This window comes from Rhinichthys klamathensis, unplaced genomic scaffold, assembly GCF_029890125.1.
Source record: "Rhinichthys klamathensis goyatoka isolate OS25496 unplaced genomic scaffold, OSU_Roscu_1.1 h1tg000501l_1, whole genome shotgun sequence".
NCBI classification, from domain to species: domain Eukaryota; kingdom Metazoa; phylum Chordata; class Actinopteri; order Cypriniformes; family Leuciscidae; genus Rhinichthys; species Rhinichthys klamathensis.
The window spans coordinates 1,249,926-1,266,288 of NW_026606982.1; the positions used below are offsets into that span (position 1 = coordinate 1,249,926).

The window sequence follows — 16,363 nt, forward strand, 5'->3', positions numbered from 1 at the left end:
GCCTGCCATTTTCGTTAATTTTTTTTTAAACCATAGAATCTTCTCATTGTCTGGTAGTTACTCCCTGACCTGCCTGGCCCTTCCTCCGGAGCTCAGTTGCACTGGAAATCATCCATTTTCCTTCGTGTTGAAACTTGGGTCACGATACAGAACATATTATCCTTTTTTGTTACAGTAGAGTGCATTAGTGTCCACCGACGTTTTCAGCGGTCTTGGTTCTGGACAAATTTTCACTATTCGTTTTTCAAAAAGTCTTTGTTAATGAATTATAAACCATGAACCAAGTCAACCAGCTACAAAGTTAAAAACTTTGATTTGAAGCAAAAAGAAAAATTAGAAATTAGACAAAAAGACAGTGGTACAAGACGACTTGTATATAACGTCTTTAATTGGGGAAAGAACTAAAATCCCAAGAAGCACTGCAAATGCGTCAAATTAAAAACAATGGAAAACCAATTGCTTTAAAGATGTTGACTATGTATACATTGAAACAATATATGTTATGTTTATTGCAAAATATGCATATATATTTATATGTGTGTCAGTTTCCGCTAGAAAAAAATGGTGCCCTGGCCCCAGCAGAGGTTTCGTTTTACGGACATTTTGATGATATGCCGGTCAAATATCGCCTCTTAATTAGTCAAGTTGAGGAAAACTGGAGGCAAGCTATGTAACTTAAATGACATAATCAGGCCGTATAGAATGCAACATGCAAAATGCAAAAAAACATGAATGTCCGATTGGCGTCGATCAACACCAATTGTTTTTTACTATGGTTTCACACACATTCACTTTTTGAAACATTGAGGCACGGATGTACCTAATACAAATAAATAAAACATCTCCAGTTAACTAGCAGATCATTCATTTAGTTCGCTATTAAATAAGAGATCTAGCGCTAAAATCTGTTGTTTTTGAAATCAAGCTGAGCGCTCGTGTCCGCTGCTATCAGTTGCATGGACGACGCGCTGCGCGAGTTGCGCAATCTTCACTCGGACGCGCGTTTCAATCTATCGCCGTTGCGGAGGCTCTCTATTCATTCCGTTGAAATCACAAAATAAAATGCACACAAACGTGTCCCTGCTTGATATAGGCTGTAACCACTGATGAACATAGGCTATTCAGTTTTGATGAGAGAAAAAAAAAACTGTAGCCTACGAGTGCGCAGATTAGAACCACTGATCTATATAATGAGATGGTCCTGATTCACCATCATCCGTCGCGTCTGGCCTCTGAAAAAAGCTTTTAAGGCTAGCCTGCCTGGGCCTGGCCATATTTGAAACGTCTCACTCAATCGTTCGTTGTTTAGGTCTATATTACAGCCGTTTTAGGTGTGGGCTTTATTTGAAATGCAGCATGCGATGTTGTTTAATAACTTTCTAACGGTAGAGCCTGTTCCTTTATAACATAGCCAAAGGTCGGTGTATTTTTGCTTTAAACATTTTAGGCTTATTCACAAATTCATATTGTGTTAGGGGGGCGGGATTATTACGCAATTTTAATCGGACAATTTGAACGGAGAGATTTAATTTTGTCTGACATTTCATTTTTTCCCCGGACAACGGAAACCCTGATGTGTGTGTGTGTATATATATGTATGTATATATATATATATATATATATATATATATATATATATATATATATATATATATATATATATATTTTTTTTTTTTTTATTTTTTTTTTTTGCAATTCTCTGGTGAAGATTTATTTGCAGAATCATGGGTAATGTAGTTTTTCCACCAGGAATTCCACTGTTAAACTTGATTAAAAAAATTATTAAGGCTGCCATCGACTAAAGATTTTAGTCAACTTGTAGTCGCTCATCACAATAATGAGCCTTTAATTGCCTATATATAATACATAGCCTAATCAGTGCTCAAACGCACACGTCAAGCTTGCCACAGCGCACTGGCAAATGTAGGGGAAAAACCAGAAGGAGACTGTCTATAATAGACATTTGAATAATTTATTTCGGCTGCAGAGATTAAGTCAACGATGCTGACTCGTCCTCTTCACAGTAGTGGCCGAGCCTATATGCACGTTTCATACGGATTAGCCTACATAATCTGAGAATATTTATTTTCCATTTGAATTGGTTCATTTAAAGTAGACATTTCAAGTTTTCTATAGATATATTTCTCATGTCTGTGAGGACGATGAGTTTTGGTTCATTTTTGTGACGTGCTCAAGTTCACTAAGACCGAGATGACAGAAAGCACATCCAGATTGGGAAACGTTTTGTTGTTTGTACAACAAAAAAGTTTACACAAATAAAAGTATACCCTTCACAGTTTACATTACTCTTATCTGTATGACCAAAAATGACGGAGTATTTTAAGTTAAATGCAAGTGATGGCTTTATGTCATGCAGTAAGTGCGCTCTCCACACAAACACTCGGGTATGCGCATAATAGCGCATATTTATCTAAGTTACCATTAGAGCGAGCGGACTTGTTAAGTTGCTACCACTTACATGTTTCAAGTGATAAGCCATATTTGAGGTTGATGAATGGTAAATGGTAAATGGACTGCATTTATATAGCGCTTTCACAGACCCAATGGCCACCAAAGCGCTTTACATATTGCCTCACATTCACCCATTCATTCACCGACAGCGGTGTCAGCCATGCAAGGCGCCATCCAGCTCGTCGGGAGCAGCTGAATGACGGACAAATGTTTGGATTTCCTGCCGTTAACGATCTGTCCCTCACAGCCTGCGTGATTTCGCCACTTCCTTTTTTTCTGCGACTAACGGACTAATACAATTTTGGTCGACCAAGTCTCTTCTAGTTGACTAATAGTTAGTCGACTGTATTAAGTTATTTAAAAAATTGTCAATGCCTTGAAATGGAAAATAAGTGCCACCTGTGTATTGATTCTGTATCGTGACAAGAGTATCACAATAAGTTACTGTTTTTTTGTTGTTGTTTTGTTCACCCATACCTCCAGTGTTTGTGCTACAGCACTGAATGATTGCTCCCAAAACCCCTGACCTTCATCCAATACAGTGGGTCACTTTGTGAATCCAGATAGTGTTGTTTTTCTTTATTTGTTCCTGGTTGGATATCTTTTTTAAAAGCATGAAGCTTAAAGCTGTGAGCAGAAGGTCTGTGAAATTGGCTAGATGCTATTGTATTGAAGCTTGAGGCCTCATTAAAAAAAAATGTAATAGTTTCCATGGTAAAGGCTCAAGTACATAGACAAAATTAATAAAACCGTTCATAGTACATATGCCATTGTCCTGCACACAATTCTTTAGCTGTCTGAAAATACACACGCTTTAAGAGCCATCATGGCTTAGCCCCAGAGTAACCATAACTGCTTATTATGAGGCCTTTTTAATTATTCATCATTTTATATGCTCACAAGGTCCAAAATTAGTACTTGCCATGCACCAATTGTGAAAACAAATTGGCTTTAGTAAGTAAATAAAACAAAGCCAGTTGGCCGACAACTTTATTAGGAACTGCAGCACTAAAAGGTTTAAATCAAATCGTAAGATTGATTGTCTGACTGATCACTGATTAAAGTGATGAAAAATCATGTGTCTAAATGATTGGCGGCCTGTTGCCCTTACTCCGATAGTGAGCAAATGCTTTGAACGGCTTATAAGAGATTACATCAGCACTCTTGTCCCAAAAACTTTGGATCACCATCAATTTGCCTATCGAGAAAATAGATCCATAGACGATGCTATATCTACAGTCCTCCACAATACACTAACGCACCTGGAAAATGAAAACTCTTATGCCAGATTACTTTTTATTGACTATAGTTCGGCATTTAATACAATAATCCCTTCTAGACTGGTCAATAAACTCAGCAGCCTTGGTTTTCCATCTGACCTCTGCAATCTCATCTTGGACTTCCTAAGTAACCGCCGTCAGGTGGTTAGGATGGGGTCTTTCACCTCTGCTCCTCTAACCGTGAGTACCGGAGCGCCCCAAGGCTGTGTGCTTAGTCCTCTTCTTTACTCACTGTACACATATGATTGCACACCATTACACTCGTCAAACCTCATTATCAAGTACGCTGATGACACCACGGTAGTGGGCCTGATTAGAGGTGATGACGAGTCGTTGTACAGGGAGGAAGTGGAGAATCTGGTACAATGGTGTCAGGATAACAATTTGTCACTAAATGTGGCAAAAACGAAAGAGCTGGTGGTGGACTTTAGGAAGAAGAAGAGAGCTGAACTAACTCCTTTGATGATTCAGGGGAATGCTGTGGAAAGGGTGAGCAGTTTTAAGTTCCTTGGGATCAACATCACCAATAACCTCACCTGGGACCTACACACTACAGGAATAGTGGGGAAGGCCCAGCAACGCCTGTTCCACCTTAGGCGTCTGAGGAAATTTGGCATGGGCCCCATTGTTCTCTGTGCCTTCTATCGGGGCACAATTGAGAGTGTCCTCACAGGGGCCATCACCTCCTGGTATGGCAACTGCACTACAAACAGCCGCAGAGCAATACAAAGAGTGGTCAAAACTGCTCAGAAAATATGCGGCTGTGAGCTTGTACCTATAGCAGAACTGTATCAGGAGAGGTGCAAGAAGAAGGCCCAAAAGATTGTCAAGGACCCCAGCCACCCTAACTGCAACCTTTTCCAGCGGCTTCCCTCTGGCAAGCGCTACTGCAGCCTGAGAGCAAAAACTTGCAGACTTAGAGACTCATTTTTTCACCAAGCTATTAGGCTTCTTAACAATAGATAGACCTTATTTATTTATTTGCCACAGTAATGTACTGTGTTTTAATCATTGTGAGCAGTTTTAAATTTATTGTTGTCATTGTTGGTGTGTGTGTGGGTGTGTGTGTGTTCTTAACATATGGATATAGGCACTTAAGCTGCTGTTGGTCGGGAGGGGGGAGACCTAAGATTTTTGCTCTTGCATTGTATGTAAATATGATATAAGATGCAACTTCAATAAACTAAACTAAACTAAACTAAAGTGAGCAATTCACATACTGTCGTTGTCTTTTTTCTTTCTTTTTTTTTTTTCCTCGCCACTCCAGGACATTGACGTTGGTGTATTTAGGCTGTTCCTGATTAGCTTTGGCTTTCGTTTCAGGTCATTGTTTTGCTGGAGAATAAATCCTCCATCACAGGCATCTTGCAGACTCTGTCTTTTTTTAGGATTACTATGCATTTTACTGTATTCATTTTACCCGTGCAAGCCTTCTGGGAGTGCAGAGAAGCATTTCCCAAGCATGATGCTGCCACCGCAGTGGAGCCGATGTGTTTCTGAGTCAGTTTTATGGCGGATACCAAACATGGTGTTTAATACGATTGCCCAAAAAAATTTTTGGGCGCTTTTCCACTGCATGGTACGGCTCGGCTCGCTTTGTCTCGGTTTGCTTTTCCACTGTAGTTTATTACCGCTTCAAAGTGGGTGGTATGTATGTATTATAGACTGCTCGTTAAAGTTGCTGAAAAACTTTTTAATTCCTGGTCGCAATATCCAGCTGGATCCGCTCCTCGTCCTCGGCTACCAACGAGAGGAACGTCGACTGCACCTCATCTACTGACTAGTCCCCATGATTCAGCCATTTCTTTTTTCAAGTTTCTTTTTTCTTTTTTCAAGCAAGTCGTTTAATAAAAATTGTGCAAACAAATAATACTGTGGTGGCTGTTAATGACTATTTAAATCTAGCGGGTTTGGTGTTTCGTGTTGCAAATCCAATGATGCTGGTAGTAACGATTCTCTCTGACCAATCAGTGAGTATAGGTACGGTACGCTTGGAACCTCAACCGAGGTGGTACCATTTAAAGTGAGCCGAGCCGAGCCATACCGAACGGTACCATGCAGTGGAAAAGCGCCAAAAGTGAGCCGTACCGAACCGTACCATACCATGCAGTGGAAAAGCGCCATTAGTCTCATCAGACCACAGAACCTTCTTCCAGTCGTCTTCAGTGCAGTGGCAAGGCCAGATATTTTATAATGAGCAGACCTTGGTTACATCAATCATAAAAATTAAAAATCCATTAATAAATAAAATATCCAATGAAGAGAACAAGAACAATAGACAAAGATAAATAATCATAGACTGGGCATACGTACAGATGGGCAAGCCTTCCCCTGTCCTGGGACTTGAGAGTAGTGTGAAATTCTCACTCAAACCACCGACTACTGCCGTTTCTGATTCCTTTTAGAGGGAAAAGCTGCCCATAACTGCTTGTCTAGGCTCAGTTTTCTCCATAATAATAGCATATTGGCCATCGCCGATTTGGCAAACGATCCTGTGCATATCTGTGTTTGCGCTCTGGAGAGTGTCAAAGGATTCTATTTACAACGTGTTTTTACAGCTCTGAGCAGTGTAGCCAATCACAAACGTATCTGTTGATTTCTTGAACGCAATGGCCAATCAGAGGTGTTTAAGTTAGAATCCACTAACCGCTCAAAACACTGCAGTTTTTGTTCGGTGCTGATTTCTGTTGCTCGAGAATCCTCTCATTAACAAAGCATAGACACGATGTAAACGAGATTCATTATAGAGTGTAGACCACTTAATTGATTATAATGTAACTTGGTGAGATGAGTGACTGCTTTTTAGTGATTATAAAGCGACTTTCTGGCTGATTATGTAATCAGTTCACAATTTAAATAAAACTTTTGTTTTTTCATGCTTGACCAGCGGCCACATACATGCTGCAAAGTTTCGGGAGAGACATCCGCTTAATTAATGTATTTGAGTTGTTGTTATTGTCATATATGCAAGATTTTTTTTTCTCCTTTCCCACAAAAAAATTATTTTGTCTCATTTAATTGAGTGGACCAGCCATCAATCTAAGTGTGACCCTGGCCCACTAAATATGCTCTTCAGTTATATCAGAAAGAGAAGGAAGAAAGAAAGACATGAACCATGTTGGGGAAAGTTACTTTTAAAAGTAAGGCATTACAATATTGAGTTACTCCCCAAAAAAGTAACTAATTGTGTTACTTAGTTACTTTTTATGCAAAGTAAAGCGTTGCGTTACTTTTGCGTTACTTTTCAGTTACTTTTCTTACCTGGCTATGGCTTGATCTCTTTCAGGCCTTGCAGGTTTTTTATTTTATTTTATTTTTTTACTTTTTTGAAGTTCTTGTACTATTGTTTAACGCAGTAATGCAATCAACAACAGCCTATATAACCTACACCTTCATTTTCTTTTAAAAACAATTATATATTGAATAATAATATAGAATAATTTTATATTCTGAGAACTTCCTGATGCATGCCATATAAAAGATCTATAAACATTACAGATTATTGAAAGTAATGTGTTTGTTACTTTTGTACTTGTGGGTAGACTATGGACTGCATAAAGTAAATTCACTGTCCATTGTGATAATAAAGAGTGTAATATAGGCTAGATAATTGCCATTATGAAGTAAGTTATATTAGACTAAAGACATATCTTAAACATTTAAAATGTTTAATAACTTATTAGAGAACAATAGGATGATACTAGAGAACAAACAACATCACCAATTAAACATAAAATTTGTCAGCTTTAAAATGTGAAAGATTTCACATGGCATAAATACATGTATAAGTTGATTCCAATAGATCAGAACTCTTGAGTTTTCTATTAAGTGTCCTCTAACAAGTGTCCTCAAGTCCATATCACTTCTGCAATGCAATGGGGGAAAAAAAGTATTATCTTAATGTAATGTTAGAGTATTATCCTAATACTAAGAGTATTTTTTGCGATTGGGCAGCAGACCCCCCCGACCTTTTCCCTGTCACAGAGATTTTGCTGATGATATTACGAAATGTGGGCACCTCCACAGTGGACAGTGGCTGCATCTCCTCAACAATAAAAGCAGCAACCAATTTTGAGTTCAGTCGAACGAATTGTTTTACCTGATGAACTGAAATCAAGCTTTTGTTGTTTAGCTTGAAGCGGGGTGCAGGTATCATTCGGCTCTCTCTCTCTTCCAACTCTGTAGTGCTGTGCTTTGCATGCAGATGTTTTTTTTTTTATTTGAAGTGGTGTTTTTTGCAGTTGACGAGCTTTTCACCTACACATAATCTACACTTAACGACTATTCCCTTCTCCTTTTCTTCGACGATTACAAAATAATGAGAATACTTCCATCACAGTAATGTAATGCTCTGGCCTGCCATCTCCGTTTCTGACTAGCGTTGTGCGCGATTCTATGTGACTACGTTCATTTTAATTCAGTACTTTTTTAATGCACATTAATTAAACTGAAAACTAACTCGCATTACTTTTTTTTTTAAAGTAACTCAAATATTAATGTGTACATTTATAAAGTAATGCGTTACTTTACTCGTTACTCCAGAAAAGTAATATTACGTAACGCACGTTATTTGTAACGCGTTACTACCCTCAACACTGGACATGAACTTTACCTGTTCTTCTGTTAGCAGTGGTGGATCTTAAAATGTTCTGACCGTTTGCTCTTTTACCATTAGACTTGGAAAAGGTCAAACTAGCTGCCTGACCGCAACATCTGAAAAAGATCAATTTAATAGGATTTCATGATTATTATTTTTTTACATGTGCTTGGTGCTGGGCGGTATGACCAAAATCACTGTATTTTTCAAAATTATCCCGGTTTCACAGTATATGATGGTATTTTTTTTTTTTCAAGCATGACTGAGTGTTAACCACATTTTCTACTGATTGCGAGAGGAAAAACTGCAGTAGATTGACTTAGAATGTCCTATTTTACTGTCATGAGTGAATATTGTAGAGAAATTCCACGCTAGTATAGTAGTATTAATACAGGTTTGCAAGGCCCCACAAAATGATGCTGTTTACAAAGAGGTGCCAGCAGGAGGCGCTTTAGGAGCGGCAGAGACAGCGGTTTCCCCGGTAACGGCTGTACACAAAGCAGCAATGCTCATAAACACTGCTTTATCAGGAAAGATAAAGAAAGATTAAATGAAAATAACATTGAAACTTTTCTAAAGACAGTCAGTTCCCTTCAAAGATACATTCATATAAAAACACCCACGCCGCGTTTGACTTTGAAGCGTGCAGTGCTCATGTTTATTCAACGATGTCAAAGCTTTTTGGAAAATCTATTTGTGGCGGGCAGTGTTGATATTGTGAACCAATGTATGGGAAAAACTGTAATATAATTTGACAGCTATCAATTATATTTGAACCTATCCATCTTCACCGTCACACAGCTCACCACAGTGCAACAGTGAAAAGAGACCCCTCTCAGACAGTGTCGCGCCTTGTTCCGAACGTTGTTTAAGCACCGGTATTACAGTATATTAAAAACTAACATTACAACAAAAATAAACACCGGTATTCGGTATGAACCGGTATACCGCCCAGCACTACATGTGCTCTAAAAAGTAATGTTAAAGGTAGAGTAGACAATTTTGGAAAATAGCATGCCAAGCTAGCTTTGAAAGCATTAGATCCCACCCTCCCTTCAGAGCGTTCTCTCCAAAGCCACGCCTCCTTCAAAACACAAACTCTGCAAAGCCTCATGAAACACGTTGATGACATGTGATGTCTGCGCGAGCGGGGTATGATATACATATGTTGACAGGCAGGCAGGTCATTGTATCATTCGGACTGAAAACTCTGACTTTTTTGGCCCTGAGACTTCCACAGAAGATATATGTTTTAATATTTAGACCACTTCTATTACTGATTGCTATCAGGATGTGAGAGTTTCAGCCAGTATAAAAAAAAGTGTTTATTAAAAAAATTGCCTACCCTACCTTTAACATGGCCCAAAAACCCCCCAAAAAAACACCTTTTTGCTTGTCTTATTATTAGTGAGAGGCCTATCTTTGACCTCATGTCAGTTGTCACATTGTGTTAAACCTCTGTGTGATGGTGGGAAACTAACATTCTACATGTTTGTCATTTGAGGCGGGTTTCTGTGCTGTACTCGTGTTAAATGAAGAATCAGGAAGCACCCACATCTGTTTCACATAATGAATCAAACATATTTGCAGTCAAACATATTTGATCTTTTCGCACACCATTATCTCTGTACCACTCTCACACTTAACGGGTTATTCCTTCATATTAACCCCCCCCCCCCACTTCTCTCTCTGATGGGCAGATCACTGGTGGAGGATGATGATGCTCAGATGATGAAGGTGTCGCTGGGATGCAGTGAAATGGGGCTGTCCTCCCACTTGCAGGCCTCGAAAACAGGAAACACACGCTTCTTTACCAGCAACACACACAGCTCTGTGGTTTTACAGGTGAGTGTGTGTGATTACATTTGTCTCTCTTATTAAACGTTGGGGTGGGTATGTGGGGCGTCACCATCTGCCACTCTGTGTTTGGAAGAGTCTGTGAAGGTCATCTCTGCTGTTATTGGCAGTCTATTTTTATATCTCACACAAAGATGATATTATTATTATTATTATCATCATCAACGTCATCATCATCGGTGGTGGCCAGAGTCCTGCCTGAGGTCCATGAGAACATTCATTAGCACCTTTCTGCGGGTCACCTGGCAGGTTTCAGCATGTGCTTGTGTGGGAACAAAGGTGAGAATTTAATTTGAATTTGCCAGTTAGTCATTTCAGACAGATCAATAAGTGAAGGACACCTGATTGCCTCTGTTTGTGTGCATATGTTCATATTTATTTAACGCTCTGATGCATGGTGTTCTCATTAGATGACTGCTTTTATGTAACAATATGTAAGTTTAGAAGAGAGACATTGTAGTAATAGCCTTATTTCCATATACATATATATTAGGCCTGCTACGATAGTCGGTGTTACACGGTGATCAGTCGCAACACCGGCCCACCATGGCACCGCAAAAAAAAAAAAGTTTAAAGCGTTAAATTTTAGCGCAATTACGCAGTAGGCCTATCCGTTTTTTTCTGTCACCCGTTGACTTGCGTTGTATGATCACGCTCTTATTAATGTGAATGCTTTTTAAGACTAAAGAGACTGCGCTGTAAGTCCTGCCTATTACACACACACACGACCAACAGAAAAGACGTACGTCAGTATCGAGTTCTCTTTCGGGCTTGAACAAACCATAACAGACACAAAAAAATGTCCGTTTTGTCGAGTGTCCTCATAAGATCAGTCTTAAATGATTTAAACAAAGTCTTAAATGAACGTAGAGATTTGTGAGAAAATGGGACGTGTGTCAGATCGCGTCTCTGTCAGCAGCGGCTGGTCTTTAAATGTCATTAATGTTAATCAAAGAATAAAGGTAAGAGAGAGTAAATTACTCACTCAGACCAGGCGCTAGGAGGATTATTTTACCGGTAGCCTAATAATCATGAATGCACTCCGCTATCTTTAACACATCTCCGGCAAACGGCTTCTTCACACAAAAGAAAAACTCTTCATGAAGCGCAGTGAAATTCAGCGACCTAGGCGTATCCTGATCGAGGTTGTTCGTTAACTTCATTTTATACGTGCAATTCACATGAGCTTTAAGTGCATACGAGACTGCTGCGAGTAGTCAAACTTTATTAATGAAACAGAAAATCAGAGGGAATCATTTCTTTAATGTATTTTTATTTTATTTTTTTACTGGTTGGGCGGTCACACGGCTTTCATAGTTTTCAGTTACGTGACTGGTGCGGTCAGATCCGCGGTCAGATCACGTCAATCAAACTCCCTGCGAAGGATGAATTGACGCTAATTTAAAAGTGAAAGTGAAGTGCACACTGCCGCACCAGCTTTTTATAAGCGATGTAAAAAAAAATGAATAATGAAACCGGTGTTGTTGTCACAAGTCGATTAACCGGTGGGAGAATATTATCACCATCACATCTCTATTTCCAATATTAATTATAATAAATGCAGCCTTGGTGATCATAACAGACTTCTTTAAAAAAACATTAAAAAATCAGTAACACTTTACAATAAGGTTTATGGTTAACATAAGTTAACTACCTTAGATAACATGAACTAAGAATGAACAATACTTCAGCATTTAATAATCTTAGTTAATATTAATTTCAACATTTACTAATACGTCATTAAAATCAAAGGTTGTATTTGTTAACATTAGTTAATGCACTGTGAACTAACATGAACAAACAATGAACGACTGTATTTTTATTAACTAACATTAACAAAGGATAATAAACATTGTAACAAATGTATTGATCATTGTTAGTTCATGTTAGGTAATACATTAACTAATGTTAACTAATGAACCTTATTGTAAAGTGTTATCAAAAAAATCTTAACCCCAAACTTTTAAATGGTAGTGTAGGTTCACTATTTGTTTACATGAGAAGAGTGTATATACACTCGCACACACAGACATATTCACGAGTTGCGTGATCTCTTGATTGCATCAGCACTGACATTAATGTGTTAGGGTCACTGTATTGATTCCCATCACAATGTCATTGACGGATTTCATTGATCACCAACCAGCTGCTGCTGTGAGGAATCGTGTGTATGTGAACTTAAAATTGCAGTTTATTAAGATTTGAATCAGTTTGTCAAATCAAGATAGTATGGATAAACAATATTTGAACTTATCAGTCTTGACACATGCTGGAGATTCATAGCGTTATTCATTCACAACTTTTTTATTTCATAGCACACATGGTTAAGGACACCCAAACATTAAAATATAATGTTGATTATATAATATAACTGTTTGATGTCAAATATAGCGTAGTCACGAGCACACTTGCCCTGGTGTTGGGGATGAAAGGAAAACTATTACTATGACAGCCGCTTATCATATCTGGGATGATGACTTTTTTCAGTTTAAATCTGTCACGAGTCACGACAAATGCGTCCTTAAGCACAGCAGCCTTCATCCCCCTACAATATCACTAACCCCTGGAAAAATGATCAAATGAATTAATCAATTGAAAAATTTGATTCCAGTGATTTGTTGGGAAACAGCACTCAGTTAATTTGATTCGATGTTTATCCGCAGGCATTGTGTGTCCTCATTCTGAACGCACACAGAATGAGAGTTTTAGCTGAGTATGCAGGTTTAGTTTTTTTAGCATGTTTTTTTTTTGTTTTGTTTTTTACATTTCCTAATAAAGAAGTTATGTAAATGTGCTGGCAAAACTAGCACAATTAATATTTTAGGTTGGAGTTTCTTTTATTCTATTTATTTTTTGTTTAAAATTGCAATAATAATAATGCTTATTATTTGTAATAGCCTAGTAGTGGCTGCAGATAAAGTCTTTCTTTTTTGTTTAATTTACTAATAATAATTGTTGTTGTTATTATTATACATCTATAGAATTGTTGGCTATATGTTATTACAATACATATAGCCAGCACACACAGTGTTTGTATTTGTAGATGCCTCAATACAAAATGCTTTTACTGTCACATTAGATGCAGCAAAAGCTTTTTTTATATTTAGCTAAATTTATGCAAATTGACTTACGAATGAGGCACATTACAAGCAAAGCTTTTAGTTTTAGATTTTGCGTCAGACGCTGATGTTATGAGGCCGGTAAAGACAGCCAGCTGGCTTTTCCACGTTTATCATGATTTGCGGCATGTTTGTAAAACTCCAGTCCAGAGGGTGTAGTGCAGAGTTTGGTGCTTAAAAAGCTTATGTGTAATTTCAGTAAGTGTATCACTGATTGGATTGTGCCTTATTTCATGTCCTAGCACATGCTTGGCATGTGCTTTTGCACATGCTGGTGGATCGAGCCTGACACGGCACTCTGAGAGTGTGTGTGTGTGAGTGGACGATTGCTCGATCCTGTTAATTATGGCTTGTCTCCGCCGTGGGAGTCCATCTCTGCTGCAGTCCCCTCATGCATCTGACCTCCTGTTCATTAATTAACCCCACAATCTTTTATTCAGAAATGACGCTCATGGGATGCATAGTAATGATACAACTCCTTAACATTCACTGTTTCATGGGTGATAACAGATGCTTTAATGTGTTTGTTGTTTTTTGTTTTTTCCTCAAGACCTTTTTGTTCATTCTCTTTGCTCCTCAGTGAATTCATTAAGTGCATTACAGAAAATCTTGTCAGTTCTCTCACTTCCTCTGTGTTTTATTTTATTCTCTCCATCTCTCAGGGTTTTGACCAGTTGAGGATAGAGGGCCTGCTGTGTGATGTCACATTGGTGGCGGGAGACGGGGATGAAGTGTTTCCTGTTCACCGAGCCATGATGGCCTCTTCCAGCGACTACTTTAAAGCCATGTTTACAGGTGAGCGAGAGAACAAGACATAGGATAACAAAGGATTAGGTGAGGTGAAGCCAAGTTTCCAGGTGAGGAAGGGATAAAGGGAGGAACAAGGAGGGTTTTTTTTGGACTGAGAGGTCAAAGTTTGACAGAAGAGAAAGCTAATATGTTTCCTCAATGTTATGCACTATACCGTACTACCAGCTCTGGATTGTTTTTGCTTGTGTTTTGTATTGTCTCTAAATTTTCTTTTTAATTTTTTTTGTCTGATATCATAAATATCAGTAGCATGGCAGTCTTGTTTAGTCACACCAGAGACTTTCCTTCAGAGCTCTCCCTCCATTCCCCCCCCTTCCTCACTCGCCCCAACCCCCCTCCCCCATCTCTCTCTATTTATCTCTCAGAAGTACACTCTGTTTCTTGGGAAGAAAAAACAAAGCAAGAGAGGTAAAAAAGATAAGAAAGCAAGAGATTTGCTCGGGGTTATTTGAGAAAGCTTGTTCAGAGATAATGTGTTCAATGGAAAGAACTTCATTTCATTATTTGAATTGAGTTCAGCTATTCCCTAAATAATTATGCCATTTAATACTACATGCTACCAAACCCTGAATGAGTTTTTAACACAAAACTATTATGAGAGAGCACTAAAACAATTATGAAGGAGTGGCGTGTCGAGGGAATACTCTAATTTCCTAACTAGAGCTGGGGAAATATTGATTCATTGATGCAAGACTCTGAATCAAGAGTTCAGTTTTTAAACAACGGTGATATGAACACTAAGTAGGTCGCTTAGCCATTCAGTATGTTACCGTTAAAACGTTTGGGGTCAGTAAGATTGCCGGTGATTGGGTCAGTAAGGATACTAAATAAAAAAGGGAGATAAAGGCATTTATAATGTTACACAAAAAAAATATGTTAAATACATTTCTATTAAATGATAAGAAATGTTTCTTGAGCAGCAAATCAGTAATTCATGATGACTACTGCCCCACATAGGTCCAGTAACTGCACCTGATAAATGCACCAATTTTTTACATATAATAACAGTACATATAATAACCTGAGAGACCTTAATTTGTTCCTAACTCTATTCTGATCAAATAAACAGTTTATCCCTTGTATTGTAGAATAATAACTCAGGAAAGCTTTTCCATGTAAATCTGAATTTTTGTCCAAACCCATCGTGACAGGCGTCAGGACATTTTGTTGATCGCAGAGTTTGTATTTCTGCTACATTGCGGCAGGTAGCCACACCAATTAAATTTAATTGACCCAAAAGCCAGCTTCTTAAGATGTTACAATAAATACATGAAATATCTTCTGATTGGCTGTGATTGTGTCAGGTCATGTGTGCAGCATTCTAAGAGAACAGACAAAAGTGCCGTCAGGTTACGACACAGCGTTACAGTTTGGCTGTGCATGTAGCTGAGAAAAGTGCTGTCTCTGTTCATCTAATAATAGGTCCGTAGTATTCTGAAGACCCATTAAAGTCCTGCTACCACGTGTGCCATGAGCGTTTCAGCACTTCAAGACTCCCATAATTGCTGTCTGTTACACTTTCTTTCGTTCTCCCCTTGTGTTCTACTTATCCTTTTTGCTCTCTCTCTCTCTCTCTCTCTCTCTCTTTCTCCATCTTCACATAGTTGAGAAATCATATCTGAATTAATGAAAGTGGTTTGATTTATTTCAAACGTGGCTCTTGAATAAGTGGCTCATTATCATGGTAAAAAGAATTGGTGACAGCTTGCAGTAAGACTCACTTTACTGCTCTCTCTTTTTTTCCTTTTTCTCTCATTCTCCTTATTGTTTCTGTCACTCTCTGCTCTCTGCCTTTGATCCGCTCGTTTGCAACGTTTTTTTGCTGATCCCTCCTCCATTCTTTTCTTCCTTGTTCTCTTCATCTGCCTTTTCCCCTATTTTATATCCGTTTTGCTTGAATATTTCTTTGCACTGATTATTCTCTCGCTTTCATCTCCTCTCCTGTCATCTCTTCCCCTATTTCTCTTTCTTTTTTTCCTCAGGTGGAATGAAAGAGCAGGATTTGATGTGTATAAAGCTGCATGGTGTGAATCGAATAGGGCTAAAGAAGATTATAGACTTCATTTACACCGCCAAACTCTCTCTCAACATGGAGAATCTACAGGACACCCTAGAGGCTGCTAGCTTTCTCCAGATCCTGCCTGTCCTTGACTTCTGCAAAGTCTTTCTCATTTCTGGGGTAGGACACAAATGAGAGCACTTTTATTCTGCTGTGTATTCTTTTTTAG

General features: G+C 38.5%; 1 protein-coding gene across 6 annotated transcripts in view; it reads left to right on the forward strand.

The window, feature by feature from the left end:
- The window catches only part of klhl13 (kelch-like family member 13), a 79,555-nt gene that overhangs the window by 46,495 nt on the left and 16,697 nt on the right, over positions 1-16,363 (forward strand). For all 6 annotated transcript variants that reach the window (XM_056237876.1, XM_056237879.1, XM_056237877.1 and 3 more), the window contains 3 exons: positions 10,050-10,194; positions 13,988-14,120; positions 16,118-16,314. In XM_056237876.1, the coding sequence (XP_056093851.1) occupies positions 10,050-10,194; positions 13,988-14,120; positions 16,118-16,314 (475 nt within the window). The remainder of the gene's footprint in view (positions 1-10,049; positions 10,195-13,987; positions 14,121-16,117; positions 16,315-16,363) is intronic.